The following is a 15,829-nucleotide window of genomic DNA, read 5'->3' on the forward strand; positions in this document are numbered from 1 at the left end:
TTTATGTAAATTGTTAGCGAGGCACACAACCAACTTCATTATCCACATGCCAAAGAGATGGCACCATCTCGTCTTGCCCAGCCAGGCACATCTCGTGTTAAACTCCTTTTAATGTAGTTGGTCTTACTCTTCAATTATTGCCATAGTACAGTTTGTCAACCAAATGATTTTAACACATTTTTTTTTTTTTTTGGAACATTCTTGTCCCTGTCATTTCGATATTTATGTGCCTTCAGTGACTTGCTATAATGTGTTAGGAATGGGACTGACATAGACATTTAAGGAACTACATTTGAGATAAAGTGTTTAAGAAGATAACCACCTAGGCGCAGTAACTTCATGAGTTAGATTTGGAGTTTTAAACTTTAATTCTTAAAATTTATGCATTTATTTGAGAGTGAGAGAAACAGAGAAATCTCCAATTTATTGGCTCACTCCCCAGGGCTGCAGGAGCTGGGAACTCAGTCTGGGTCTGCCACTTTGGTGACAGGGACTTCAGGCAACACTTATTGCCTCACTGCCAGGCTGGTCATGAGCAGGAAGCTAGAATCAAGGGAAGTGTGGAACCAAAAATTCAGGCGCTCTGATATGGGCTAGCACATCTCAGGGATGTTTTAACCACCTTATTTTTTCTGACTCTTTAAGTGGTCATAACTATTACAAGTTAGAGGCAGAAATGTAATCCTACCAGGTGAGGAGCTTAGGTTTGTGATTCTCATATTAGATTTTTAAAAATGCTAATTGTTCTTGTAATTTTTATCCTTTTAATTAATGGGCATAATAGATTGGGTTATCAAAGGCCAGGAGTAATGTAGATTAATTAGGAAACAATTCGTGATTTTGGAGGCTTGAACTTTTTTTTTTTAATTTTTATCACAAAGTCAGATATACAGAGAGGAAGATCTTCCGTCCAATGATTCACTCCCCAAGTGACTGCAATGGCCGGTGTTGTGCCAATCCCAAGCCAGGAGCCAGGAACTTCTTTCTGGGCCTCCCACGTGGGTGCAGGGTCCCAAGGCTTTGGGCCATCCTCGTCTGCTTTCCCAGGCCAGAAGCAGGGAGCTGGATAGGAAGTGGGGCTGCCAGGATTAGAACCTGCACCCATATGGGATCCTGGTGTGTTTAAGGCGAGGACCTTAACCATTACGCTATCATGCCATGCCCGGAAGCTTGAACTTTGAATGGAAAGAGAGTTTAAAGGAGGAATTAAATGGAATAGATACTAAGGAAAGAAATGTAATAGATTAGTAGATACTAAGAAAAGCATTGATGGGTTTTAGGAATTTGTTTTTGAGGCAAGATAAATGGAGTGTTCTGATAGAAGCATCCTGGGAATGAGAGGAGCTGGTTAGTTTTTAGCTGAAGCAAGCTGTTGGGAATGAATGATTGTAATTGAGTACAAGAAAAATCACACAAAAACCTCAAAAGAGAATAAAAGCAGTATTTTTCCTGTTACATTAACGTCATTTTCCCTTAAAATGAAAAAAAAAAAACCTCACAAAATTAAAAAAAAAAATCAGTTTTCTTAAACCTACTTGGGTTATTTTTATTCCTAGAGGTGATTGATTGTAGCGGCTAACTTGCCTGTATCTAAATCTTAGTTTTGTCTCACAATTGGATGACTTTGAACAGGTTTTTTTTGTAATTTGTTTGTGAATCAGGAGTCTTATAAAATGGAAGTGATAATGGCGTCTATTTGTTTCTGTTTTTTTCCTTTCTTTAAAATTGCAGATGATGTTTACATAGTGGATCAGGGTGGGAAGGATCAAAGTTAGGGAAAAGTAGGTGTGATCATTGTTTCTGAATTTTCTGTTCTTCCTGTTTCTGGAGGGAGAGGGGGAGGTGATGGGAGAAGCCATATCCAGCCTCCCAGCTGTCTCAGTACCCAGGGATGGGGAATGGCCACCCAGTCTCAACCCAGGGTCCCAGTGTGGTGCCCACTCTGATGGTTCTGCCCAGGTGGATGTAATAGTTCTGAAATGCTGTCGATCTTGCAATCCAAGGATGAAGAACTCCTTTCAATGTCTATTGACTGACACAGTCGACCTTAGAGTCTCCTTTTATCTAGATATTTGCTGTCATCATTTGGCTGGGGTAGTTGTCCAATTTGTTCTGTTCTCCTTCCTCTGCTATGGTACCAGGTGCCTTCTGCAGGACCCAGTGGACTGCCATATCCTCTGTGTGCATCAGGGCCTGTTGTCCAATCCATCTTTTCCACTGAGGAGGAACAGTTCTCACAGGTGGGCCCAAGGACTTAGGCCAAACTATTCAGACCCTGCTGGACCCCTACCCCAGGGGCTCATGTTACTGGCACCACCGCACAGAGTGGCCCAGTACCCAGGCCCCTAGGCCAGGCAACCCAGACCCTTCTGGACACCCTACCCCTAGGACTCACGAACTTGGCACCCACCACGGAGGCAGTCCCAAGAACCTGGCCCGGGTAACTTGGGCCCCAGTGGTGCCTGTTTCATAAGAGATTATTAGTAAGTTGTTTAATATAATATGTATTTATATTAGAGCTAGACAGGGAAGTTCTGTAAATGTGGGTCACTGATATTGTTATCATTATTACTGTACCAATTTTATTAGGAATGTTTATCAATTTGTAACTTGTGTTTTTGTATTCCAGCTACTCTGCTAAAAACTAGAATGAAACAGTTGCCTGCTGCCACAGTTCGACTCCTTTCCAGCTCTCAGATAATCACTTCAGTGGTCAGTGTTGTAAAAGAGCTCATTGAAAACTCACTTGATGCGGGTGCAACAAGCATAGATGTGAAACTGGTGAGTGGCCTTGAGAAGCCAAATATTTTTGAACCAAAACAGGGTAGACAAATGTTTTCTAGTTAAAATATCACCTTTGTTTTCTTATTTTTAGCACGTTGGATCCTTTGTCTTGGGTGTAAACTCTTAACAATATGTCCTAATTTAAATCAACATGATAGTAAGCTGAAGGAAATTGGAGAGGCTGTTCTTTAGGACTTCATCACGTAGAACACCAATTTCATGTCCTTATAAGAGACTGAAGAAGAGATGATCTGTGACTCCAGCGTTCTCCTGGGGGCAGGAGGCGAACACACAGTCCAAGGCTCCCAGCAGCATGGCAGCAACCCAGTCACCTGCCACTACTGCTGCCTCCTAGAGTTTGCATTGGCAGGCAGCTGGAGTTAAGAGCTGGATATCCTCTGCAGGCCCCAAGGAACTGCAGTAACCTCCATGTGCATCTGGACATGTCGTTCACTGCTCCATGTTAACCATGGAGGAGGCTCAGTTCTGATACGTGCACTCCACAGTCAGTCCAGATTTCCTGCGATTCTCCACGTGGTTGGAATTTTGAATCTAGTGATTCAGTTGGGGGATCCCCAAAGAAACCATGTCTGAGGTGATCCTAGATCTGACGCTTGTATGTACTTGCCAGTACTGGGTCCAGCTCAGCTCATCACACACATCAACCTCTGCACACACTGGTAGTTGCAATTGCTGAGTCAGTTCTGTTTCCAGCCCTATCTCTCTCTCTCTTTAATATTTATTTTATTATTATATTATTCTTTATTGAAAAATCAGCTATACAGTGAGGAGGAGTGATAGAGAGAAAGATCTTCCATCCGACGGTTCACCCCAAGTGACTGCAACAGCCAGAGCTGAGTTGGTCCAAAGCCAGGAGTCAGGAGCTTCTTCTGGGTCTCCCATGCAGTGCAGGGTTCCAAGGTTTTGTGCTCGACTGCTTTTCCCAGGCCACAAGCAGCTAGCTGGATGGGAAGCTGGGCCATTGGGACACTAACCAGCACCTTTGTGGAATCCTGGCATGTACAAGGCGAACAGTTTAGCCAGTAGGCTACTGTGCCAGGCCCCCAACCCCATCTCTTACTCAAATCAGTGGTACTGTGGTCCAACCCAACCCTGTCCACCACACATTTGGCCCTCACATACTCCAGTGGGAACTTCAGCCTAGTTCCAGCAACCCTGAATAACTCACACCAAGCCTGACCCCAGCCCTGCATCCTGTTTTTACTAGTATTTGCAGCAGACTGGTCCAGTCTGTCCCATATCCCATTCAATTCTAGTGCACATCAATGGGCACAGGAGCCTAGTTCAATCCAACTCACCTCACTATCAGGCACACATTCATGCCAGTGGATGCCATCGCCTTGCTAGCCAGGCCCTCCCCTCACCCTGTTTCTTATGCTCACCAGTGGGAGGTGGGAGTTGAAACCATCAGAGAGATGCCCACAGTTTGCCTATTGGGCAAACTCCTAGTCCCAGATTCTCCAGGTGGTTCTATATTCTGGCTTGACAGCATTTATCCCCAGTCTAGCACTTGCCAGCTGAGGCTGTGGCAGAACCCAACCAACCCGCACCTACTCTGGCCCATGCATACACCAGTGGATTCAGTGGGTTAGCCCAGTTTGGCTCTCCCCCAACCCAGTGCTCATGCAGGCCTACAGGCATTGAAGCCCTGCCCAGTCTGGTCTGCCCCCAGTCCCAGTTCTCATGTTTTCCAGTGGAAGCAGTGGCCCAGCTCGTGAGCCCCTACTGTCTCCCTGCTGGACTTGCACCCCTCTGTCCAGATCTCACATGTGCTGGTGGGTGCTGTGGCCCAGTCTGGCGTGGCCCACCTCACCTCCACATTTGCTGATGGGTGTTGTAGCCTGGCCTGGCGCAGTCTGCTCCCTGGTTCTAGCTCATGCTTGTGGGTGCTGCAGCCTAGCCCAGTGCAGCCAGCCTGCAGGCTCAGCCCTAATGTGAACTGGCCACTGTTGTGGCCCGACTTGGCCTGCCTGCAGACCTGAGCCTCACGTATGTCAGCAGGTACTGTAACCTGGCCTGGTGTGGGCTGCTCCCAGCCTTGATTCTTGCACTCACCTGCAGAGGAGCTCTCCAAGCTCCTCTATCAGGCCTCCTAGAGGCAGATTTCATGCACATCAGTGGGTCCTTAGCTAAGACTGATTTAGTTTAACTCCTGTCCTGGAGGGAACAGTGGCTTTGCCCAAGTGGCCCACAACCATTCTGGTTCTTACTGTTGGGTGTTACAGCCTAGCTTCACCTGTTCCATGCCTAGACACAGCTCTCACATGGTTCAGTTGGAGCTGTGACCTAGCCCAGTCTGTCCTACACCCACCCTGGTTCTCACACTCATCAGTGGGTGATGGATTCTAGCCTAGTCTTGCATACCCCAAAGCCAATCCACATCCATGTCAAGGTACACTGCAGCCATATCCAGTCAAGTTTGCCAATCCCATTCTGGCTCTTAGGCCCACCTAGCTGGAGCTTTCCCTGAGCTTTCCAACCAGGCCTGTTCCCAGACACAGATTTTGTGCATTGCAGTAATTTCTCTGAACCAGCTTGGCATCCCCCATCTTGGCTTTTGCCATCTGATGCTACAGCCTGACCTGACCGAGCCCACCCCCAAGTCCAAGCTCTCGCTGGCTATTGCTTCAGCCTAGCTGTGCCCATTCTGCTCCCATCTTTGGATCATGCAAACAGGTGGGTGTGATAGCCTAGCCCAGCATGACCAACACTCCAGGCTGGCTCCTGCATATGCCAGTTTCCTAAGGTTTGGCTTGGTGCTGCCCAGTCCATCCCCCTCCAGATCCAACCCACATACTTTCCATCAGTGGAACTATCTTGCCTTGCCTGACCAATACCCAGGCCTGAAAAGCATGCTCACCAGCTATGGCCCTCCCCGGGTTTCCCAAGTTCCCTCACCAGATCCACTCCCAGTCCTAAATCTCATGAGTATTAGACCCTTAACTGGCAGACTGCCCTTTCTGTCCTGACTTTTGTATGAACTGTCGAATGTTGCAGCCTAGCCTACCCCACACCTCATTTTTGGGTGTGCCTGTAGGTGCTGCAGTCTTGATCAGCCTGGCCCTTTCCCAACCCCAGTACCCATGAGTGTTGTGTGATTCCTTGGTGATGCATGGCTCAGTCCATCACTACTCTCAGCTCTTAAGCAATCCAGCAGAAATTGCAGTTCCACAGGGGTGGGCCCACATTCCCCTATAGCATCTGCCCCGGACCTAGTTCTCTTGTGTGCTCGTTAGTGTCATGCCCAGCCTAATATTTCCCATCCCCTATTCTGACATTCACTGGTGGGTACTATGATCTAACCCTGCCAGGTAGGTCCGCAGCTCTAGCTTTATTTGTGTACCAGTAGTTGTCCGTGAGTGATGCTAAGTCTCCCACATGGACTAGAACATTGGTCTGACCCTTAAAGGCCCTCTAGTTCCCCCTTCCAAACTTCTTAATTTCAGCTCCCTTGCTTATGTGCAAGTTCAGTGGTCACTCAATGAAAGTACCTCAATAGTCATTCCTCACCTGCAACATACTCTGTCAGTGGTCCTCCTTCCTAACATTCCCTTATCCCTTGCCTGGGCTGTCTACACTGTATCCTCTGCTATGGTATCAGATGTCCTTTGGAGGTCAATAAGGACTGGCATATTCTCCATGTACAGCTAGGCATGCCACCTATTGCTCTAAGCCACTGGGGAGTCTCAGGTGTGCAAGAATAGTAGCCTTGTTGATGTGTGTCCCTCATAGGTCGTTCCTCACCTGGACATGAACCCTCAGGTCCTATGTAAGCCCACAACGCAAGACCCTGACAGACTTGCCACCAGATGGTTTGGGGACTTCACCCAGCACCATTGGTGCCCAGGCTGCACTGGCTGAGCCATTCCTGGCTCCCTCTGAGGCTCCTGGGCCATAATGTTGTATAATTTTTAAATAAGTACATTAACTATGCTGCTGTGCATAGTAAGACCTATTGTAATTTCTGCAATGCTAGTTGTCCTGAGAAAATGTGCTGTTAAAATTAATTGAACACTTATACAGACATTTGTGTTCTTATTTTACTTAGATGCCTACTGAGTTATATTTCAAGGTTTATAGTTATGTAATGATTTTTCTTAAAATTAGGCAAAGAATTTAATAACAACTTTTTTCAAGATTTGTTTTAGTTTTATTGGAAAGACAGATTTATCAAGAGAAGGAGATACAGAGGGATCTTCAGTCCGCTGATTCACTCCCCAAATGACTGCAGTGACCAGAGCTGAGCTGATCTGAAGCCAGGAGCTTCCTGGGTCTGGCACGCAGGTGCAGGGTCCCAAATTCCTTGACCCATCCTTGACTGCCCTCCCAGGCCACAAAGCAGGGAGCTGGATGGGAAGCAGGGCTGCCAGGACCAGAACTGGCATTCGTATGGAATCCCAGGGCGTTTAAGGCGAGTCACTAGTCTACTATGCTGGGCCGCTATTTTTTCCTTTTATAACTTGCATCAGTGGTCAGGTACTTAGTGGAGTATGGAATGTGGCATTGTTAGCAATTTTGGGGGCCTGCACTATATCACAGTGACTTAGGCTACTGTTTACAGCACAGCATCCCATGTGGGTACCAGATTGAGTCCTTGTTCCACTTCAGATCCAGCTCCCTCTAATGCAGCTAGGAAAACAGCAAAGAATGATCCATGTCTTTGGTCCTTGCTCTCATATGGGAGACCCAGAAGAAGCTCCTGGTTCCTAGTGTTGGCCTGGCCCAACTCTTGGGATTGCAGCTATCTGGGGAATGAACCAGCAGATAGATTAGTCTCTCTCTTTCACTCTCTTTTTTCCCATTCCTCTTTCCCATCCCTTTCTTAGTAACTCTGCCTTTCAAATAAATAAAATTTTTTAAAAAGAAATTTGATCACTATAGGAATTTAGAGCTTGATTTTTTAAAATTCTTTTATTTTGGTAATCATTACATAGTTAATTAGGGCACAAAGGGCCAAGGGCTACAGAAAAGTGGTAAGACCATGGTTTCCACATTAATATATATATATATATATTTTTTTTTTTTCTGTATCTGAGGTAAGGGAAGAGATAAAGAGAAAAGCCCTACCCAGCCTCTCACCCATCCTAGGTCCTCAATGTGGGGCATGCTCGAAGGGTCCTGATCTGTACTGGCAAACATACAAGAATCAGGTCTGGGATCACCTCAGACGAAGTTTCTTTGGAGATCCCTACAGCTGAACTGCTGATCTCAGAACCCCAACAATGAAGAGACTATGTCAGCCAGTGGATTCTGAAGAGATTTCATTGAGTTTGGAGCAGTGAAATTGGTAGCAATTCAAAACTGTTGAACAATCAAAACTGCATGAGCAGGACCCTCAGAGAGTTTGATTTTTATTGGATAATTATAATTTAGTTTAAGGATATAAAACTATGCTATGACTGGAATTCTGAAAAACTTTTTTTTTTAAATTTAAAATTCAAAGCTCACAAACCTGCCAAAATAAATGTGTTTTCCCAGTAGCTTTGTGTTAGATGACTATTTATAGAAACAAATGTAGGAAGTTATAATTTAGTAAATAGAACCTCAAGTTTTTATGAAAACAGTAGGAAGAAGGTCTTAAAAATTTATTTGCATAATGATATAGCTAGATTCTTTCTGGTCAGACAGTATTATTTTGTTAGCAGTGGTGTTGTGATTTTCTTTGTTTAGAGGGTTGTATTTATATTTATAAAAGATGTATCTAATTCAGAAGAGTATTTTAAGAAAAGTTTAAATGTAAGTTATTATAAATACCCATTGTATTGAAATACTTAAACATTAAAGCTCAGACTGGCCTTCTATGAGTCCAGAGAAAACAAGGAATTTGTTCATTGTATCATAAGATAAATAGGTAGAGCTGATTAACTTAAATTGTCTCTCTATATATCTAACATATCTATAATCTGTATCTATATCTATACCTATTGCATAATGTTACATGTCCATAAAGGCTAAATGACAAATTGTTTCACTTGCAGCTCCTTTTGTTTTCTAAATGTGATAACTGCTTAGTGTTTTTTATACTAAAGGGGCTTTTAATTTTTCACAGGAGAACTATGGATTTGATAAGATTGAGGTCCGAGACAATGGTGAGGGTGTCAAGGCTGTTGATGCCCCTGTGATGGCTGTGAAGTATTATACCTCCAAAATAAATAGTCATGAAGACCTTGAACACTTGACAACTTATGGTTTTCGTGGAGAAGCCCTGGGGTCAATTTGTTGTATTGCAGAGGTAAGGCACTTTGTGGTAACTGTTTTAGTGATTCCACAGACATGGGGTGCTAACACAGTGTTTGGTAATGTATGTGTACTTTAAATTATAGCAAAATAATAGATAGCATAAATTTTGTATCATTTAACCATTTTTAAGTGTACAGTTCATACAATGTCGTTTACATTGCTATGCATCCTTCAGCAGGATTCAGCTCTAGAACTTGTACCCGTTAAACAATAACTCCCCATTCTTTTCTCCCTCATTTCCTAGTAATTCTGCTTCCTGTGTCTTCGAGTTTTACTGTTCTAGATAGCTCATGTAAGTGGAATCATGCAGTATTTTCTGTTTTGTGTCTGGCTTATTTAACTGAGTATAATGTCTCACGATTTCCTCTCTTTCTAAGGCCGAATATTGTTCCATTGTGTGCATATCACCTTTTCTTTATGCATTTATCCATTGATGGGCACTGAATTGCTTCCATCTTAAGTAGCTGAATGAATGTACAAATACCAGAATTCTAGCTTTCAGGTCTTTGGAGTCTACTTTTTAACCTAGAAATGAGCTTAGCTATGTCATATGGCAATTTTTTGTTTAATGCTTTTTAGAAATAGCAGTGCAGTGTTGTACAGTGATAATATTTATTACTAGAGAAACAGTAATGTTTAATATTAATGTTTCATTGGCTTAAAAAATATGTATTTTTTACTATCACAACAGTTAATTGCCAAACAAAAAAATCCACGAAAAAATACATGGTCCAACTTTCATATCACATCATAACAAAACAGGTCCTTTTCGAGATGGGATATAGATTTTTCTGTCGAATACTCATTATAGTCGTTCCAAGACTTCTAACGTGATGATCATATTTCCTTATATTATCACCATTACAATCTTGTTCTGCTGTGCACTATTTGCATCTCCACACATTGATCTATCACCAAATTCATGAAAGGATCAGATCCTCAGTATTCCCTGGACAAGTCTGTTGCCACTTAATTTTGGTAAAAAGATTTATTTTATTTTTATTGCAAAGTCAGATATACAAAGAGGAGGAGAGACAAAGAGGAAGATCTTCTGTCCGATGATTTACTCCCCAAGTGACTACAACAGCCGGTGCTGCTCTGATCCAAAACCAGGAGTCAGGAACTTTCTCCAGGTCTCCTATACAGGTGCAGGGTCCCAAGGCTTTGGGCTGTCCTCAACTGCTTTCCCAGGCCACAGGCAGGGAGCTGGATGGGAAGTGGAGCTGCCGGGACTGGAACTGGTGCTCCTATGGGATCCTGGCGCATTCAAGGCTAGGACTTTAACTACTAGGCCGGGCCCTCACATCATTTAATTTTAATGACAACTTCTTGTCCATAAGTTTTTTTCCACTTGAGAGGGTGAGCTTTGCTCATGGCAGTGACTCGGGGCACTCACAGAGCCCTGGAAACAGAATCGGCAGCCTCCCCGTAATCCTGCAGCAGGCCCAGGACTTGGTGTCTGACCAAAATACGAGTTTTAAAAATTAGACATTTAACTGTAACACTTCTCAGAACATCTGCTGTGCTAATGTGCATTGTGAAACCCTAAGGGTGGTGGCTTACAGTAGACAGACCTATTTCACTGTGAAATTCTTGAGAAATGTAGCACTGTTTTTTTTTGTTTCTTCTCTGTATTATACTCTAATCAGTTAATGAGATTGTGCTTTAGAGATGTGGATTGACTTGACCTGAATCCAGGCTAGTTAGAAGCAGGTTGGAAGCAGGTTGGATCCTAGAACTTTTCTCTTCTGACTGGTTGTAGATGCTTGTAATGTCTGTAAAACCCTAAGTGTATTGCCTGCCATCTTCAGTTACATAGTACCAATTACACTGCATGACTTCTGCTCCAGATTTTATAGCTAATCTACATCAAAGTGCACGTACACCTTGGTGTCTTGAGGGGCATGTTTTGCATGTCTGTGAAATCTGACATGAGAAGTAGGCCTGCAGAATTGTAGAGATGGTGAGTTATAAGTAGGAGACTTGGCTATTGGACTGGAGGTACAGACACGTCTGGCTTGTAAGAATCTAGATATTCAGACATGATTAAAGGAGGAAATCCTAAAGCAGGTGCTTAAAGATTACTGAAACATGTAATACATCATGTGCCTCTCTTTTTCATCATGTCCTTTGTTTAGAATCCAAAGAGTGTCTGAATAAATATTAGCAAAGACTAACTAGAGGATGGCAATGGGCATCACCTTCCCTTGTTTCCTAAGACTATATATGTATACGTATGAACCTGCAGCCTAGATCTGACATGAAGACTCTAAAAAAAATGGGATGACATTTGCAGGGAATTGCTGAACCTCCCAGTGTGTATACTGTTGTTTGAGTTCTCAGTGGCTATTTCAAAAGTCATATTTTTTCTCATAGTATGTATGTATTTTATTTTTTAAATGCTATGGAAACTTCTCTCATAGCCTCTGACGTTTTTGGGAGATTAGCAGAAAAGTTAATTTGGCATATGTGTGTTTCCTACAAGGTTTATGTAACTTCTCAGAGCTAAAATTGACCATGATCAGCTTTGTCTGCTAGATGGCAGCACTATACCTAGTCTTTGTAAATTTGTTGGTGCGTGAGTTGGGATTTATCTAAATCTTCCCTGTAGTTATGATTTTAAATGGTAGTATTGCCAAGTTTTTGGCCATCAGTCACTATCTTATTTGTTTAATTATTCAAATCAACTTGTTATCTAGGCTGATCTTTTTTCTTTTATTTTTGAGGCATTCATGTGGCCTTGAGTGTACTTAAAAATCTTCTGTTCATCAGAATTATGGAACAGTTTTTAAAGTATCACAATAATAGAAAAAATAAACATTGAAAAGAAAGGTTTTACTTTACAAGTTGCAATGCCATATATTTCTCTGCGGAAATATTAGCAAATCATTTCATGAAATCATCTTAGACACACACAGAAAATCAAGTTTTATGAGCGTATATCCAAACTTTTATTAATTCTTAATGATAACACAAGTTTGGTTGTACCTGAAAGCTGATGAGAATGTAGAACTGGAAAGGGCCCTGGTGCAGTGTCCTGATAGCACCCTTTAAGACTGAGCTCTCATCCCTAGTTCCCGAGAGTATTGGTGACTGAATCCTTTAGAGTTGAGTTGTATCTAGAGATTGTCTGTATCTCAGCTGAAAAGGGCTCCTTGCTCAGATCAAGCAGGATGAGCAGCATCCGGGGACTGGTTCAGGAGAGGTTGTAAAGGCGGGATTCCACTGCAGGACAGGGAGTCATGAGAAGTAGCATCCTCAGTAAACTCCCTATGCAGCAGTCTGCATCATGGGTATGGCAAGGTACAGCAGAGGTGGTCTATGGCTCAGTGTTCTCATGCTGATGGTGAGGAGATAGGGTCTGGGGAGGCCAAAATCCAGATTGTACCGACTTCAAAACACAAGTTCTCAAAGTCTCTTAGTCTTTTATTGTCTACTATAAACAGGTGTTTTGTGAGGTAATTTGTTTCAAGGAAATTTCACAGCAGAGTAAATGGAGTATGAAATTTATGACCTATTTATAAGTGCAGAGTGTGTCCATGTCAAAGCCAGAGATTCAGTTTGTTTTGTACCTCTGCAGTATGGAGTTTTGCACAAAAGACCATATTGCTTTTTTCCTTGTGTGGTCTTAAAGGTATTTATAAGTTAAAAAAAAACACTGCACATTAAGATAATAAATGTACCCTGGCTAGCAGGAGTATTCTTGGGTGATACACTGTCAGGAGTGGTCAGGCATGGGAAGTTTTTTGTGTAATATTTAAGAAATGCATGCTGTAACACCAGTATTTGCCTATTTAAATCAGTTATGTTGAAAATAAGTACTGTTTTTAGGATAACATTAGTGAATGTTTTCTGAGGGGAAAAAAGATCTCTTTTTAAACTTGAAGACTGCTCTTCGGCATGCAGAAAGACTTGTGACTTTATGAGTAGAAGTTACATACTTGTTTTGTAGGCTCTGGTTTATTGTGAGATTTTAAAAGCAGAAATTGTGGTAACATTATAAGCATTAGTGATCTAATTATATTATCCATCAAACTAACTTATGTAGACAATTTTTAAGTCATGTGGTTGGATAAGGGAAGATTTAAAAACAGTAAGTTCTTTATCTTCCATTAGAACCTCTGAGTACTTTATAACTTAGTTTCCTGGGTTCCATCTCAGTTGCACTAAATTAAAATTTAAGTTAATCTTTAAACCTACATTTTCAGTAAACGTATCAGTTAGCTCTTAGATCTGTTAAATGAGAAACTTAGATTGTTATCTCTAGAGAATTTGTCAATACTACTGGAGCATTTCGTTAACATATGCGAAACAGAAAGTAAATTGCACAATAAGACATTCACCAAATGCATTTTTTTTTTTTATTTTTCATGATTTAGTTTCATAGGCTTGGGGGTTTCCCCTTCCTCCCTCCCTACTCATTCCCTCTCCCACCACTGTTTTCCCCTGTATTATTACAATAGTGTAAATCCTTCAACAGGGCCACAAGCTCATCATTCTGCTCCTCAAGTGTATCATGACAATATACTAATACAAAGTCCAGTATCCTATTGTCAAGATATGAAATAAAAAATTAATTCACATTGCTGCCAATGTTTCAGGCTCAGTGGATTAATAATAAGTAACAGGGATATAGTTTTCTTATGCATTAGACTGCCATTACTTAAAACTCCAGATATTGAGATGACATAATTAGATTCTTTTATGAATGTTAGTAATTTCAGTTACAGAAAGAAAGATTAAATTACATTCTAAGGAAAATTAACCAGAGAAATATATAATACATCTAATTCTGAGTTGTTTATATACTTAAAAAGAACAAGCAGTTTTACAATCTGTCAGTTGTATAATAGCTTTAAACCTCAGATGTTACAGTCGAGATAAGTCTTTATCTTCAGAGCAAACTGTGGATGCTTAAAAATGGAATTACTGTTTCTGCAGTCTATGGTGAATGTTAAGTGTATGAGATACTTGCACAAATAATTGTTTTCTTTAAAATCATTTTGGTAGGCAGAACTTCTCATGAAACTCTTATTTATTTATTTGAAAGATAGAGATACAGAGAGAGGGAGAGGTTAGGACAGATAGAAAGATCTTCGATGTACTGATTGGCTCCCTAAATGAGCACAGGGGCAGGGCTGGTCCAAGCCAAAGCCAGGAGCCAGGATCTTCTCTGTTTTCCATGTGAATAGCAGGGTTATAAGTACTTGGGCCATCTCATTGCCTTCCCAGACACATTAGCAGGGGGTCTGGATGGAAAGTGAAGCCAGGGCCTAAAAGAGATGCTGGCACTACAGGTGGAAGCTTACCTCACTGTGCCACAGCACCAATGCCAAAGGGTGATGTTTTGTGTGTATTTTAAATAATCTTTTCATCCCAAGAAACTCATTTAGGTATTTTGAGCTAGATTTTAAATGGAAACTAGGTCATATGTTGATTTTGAGAAAAATATCAAGTTTTGTTTCCTTGAAAATCAAAACAGAGGGCAGGCATTTGGCACAGTAGTTACTATGTCTCTTGAAATGCCTGCATCCTGTGTCAAGAGTGCCTGGTTCAAGTCCCCTTCAAATCCAGCTTCAAATCTTGCTACAAATCCTGCTAATGTGCTTGGAAGCACCAGATGATGGCTCATGTGCTTGAGTCCATACCTCCCATGTGGGAGACCCAGATAGAAATCTGTTGCTGTTTTCCTCTGCTTTTCAAATGAAATGAAAAATAAAAATTTTTTAGAAGTCAAAAAACTTTGAAGTAGGAGTTAGAAGCCTGCCTCTGAATTCCAGTGTCATGGGGCGAACACTGTAGCTCTGCAGGTTAAAACTACTTCTCATGATGCCTGCTTCCCATTTGGAAGTGCTGATTCAACCCCTTGCGTACCCACTTAGAATCCACCTTCCTGCTTACATTTCCTGTGAGGCATTGGATGATGGTGCAGGTGCTTTGGCCCCAGCCATCTATGTGGGACACCTAGTTGGAGATCCAGGCTACTGACTTTGACCTGGCTAAGGCATAAATTGAAGGTTTCTCTCTCTCTCTCTCTCTCTCTCTCTCTCTCTTATTCTAAGTGTGCATGTGAGAGAGAGCGAGAAAGAGAAAGATAGAAGCAGAGAGACAAATTGCTTATTCTTGTGTCTGCAGTCAGTAGTTGATTTCAACTTTCAAAGCTTATGCATACTGGTCTATGTTTTGAGGAAATGCTTTCTATAGTTCAGCAACCATTCATTGGTAAACTTCTGATTTAGTTTAACATCCATTCATTGGTAAACTCCTTCTGATTCTACTGCTTCTGAGTCTTCTTTAATTCTGCAGCAGAAATTTATCTTTTCCTCTTATGTTTCTCTCAGGAGAAACAGAAGAATATACCATTCATATTTATAGATCTATTCATGCATCATTTAAAAATGGTTATGGTATTAGTCTGTCCTGTCATATTCATTTCTCATAATTTTGTGATGAGATCATGGGGGACCTGTATGATTTTTGTTTTTAATTTTATTTATAATATTGTTCACATAGTTGAGAGAGATGGATGCTTGGGGAAGGTTGAGGTATGGAAGATGGTGGGTGGAACAAAGATTTGACTTTTTTTTTCTCCTGTGTCCAAAGTAGGGGAAGGAGAGGGAGCTGCTCATTGTCATCAAAATATATCACCTTCTGTGGTTGGGGACTGTCATTTGGTCATGCCTTAGAGACCCTAATGGGGAAGAATGTTCTGAGGGTGTTACTTGAATGGTTTTGATAGTTCTGATATGTCATGGACTTCTTTGCACCAGGTTTGAGAAAGCTT

The 15,829-nt window shown here is 41.9% G+C and overlaps 1 protein-coding gene and 1 pseudogene across 2 annotated transcripts in view; one reads left to right on the forward strand and one right to left on the reverse strand.

Moving 5' to 3' along the window:
* The window catches only part of PMS1 (PMS1 homolog 1, mismatch repair system component), an 86,478-nt gene that overhangs the window by 5,054 nt on the left and 65,595 nt on the right, over window positions 1-15,829 (forward strand). Inside the window, exons 2-3 of one of the 2 annotated variants that reach the window (XM_040971854.1) lie at window positions 2,630-2,781; window positions 8,855-9,037. In XM_040971854.1, coding sequence (XP_040827788.1) covers window positions 2,650-2,781; window positions 8,855-9,037 — 315 coding nt within the window. In that variant the 5' untranslated portion in view covers window positions 2,630-2,649. Of the gene's footprint in view, window positions 1-2,626; window positions 2,782-8,854; window positions 9,038-15,829 lie in introns of those variants that run through there. The other variant, XM_040971855.1, reaches the window with a different exon arrangement.
* LOC121150796 lies at window positions 9,851-10,027 on the reverse strand (annotated as a pseudogene).

Source organism: Ochotona curzoniae, unplaced genomic scaffold, assembly GCF_017591425.1.
Source record: "Ochotona curzoniae isolate NIBS_2020 unplaced genomic scaffold, NIBS_Ocur_1.0 contig_2210, whole genome shotgun sequence".
Lineage (NCBI taxonomy): Eukaryota > Metazoa > Chordata > Mammalia > Lagomorpha > Ochotonidae > Ochotona > Ochotona curzoniae.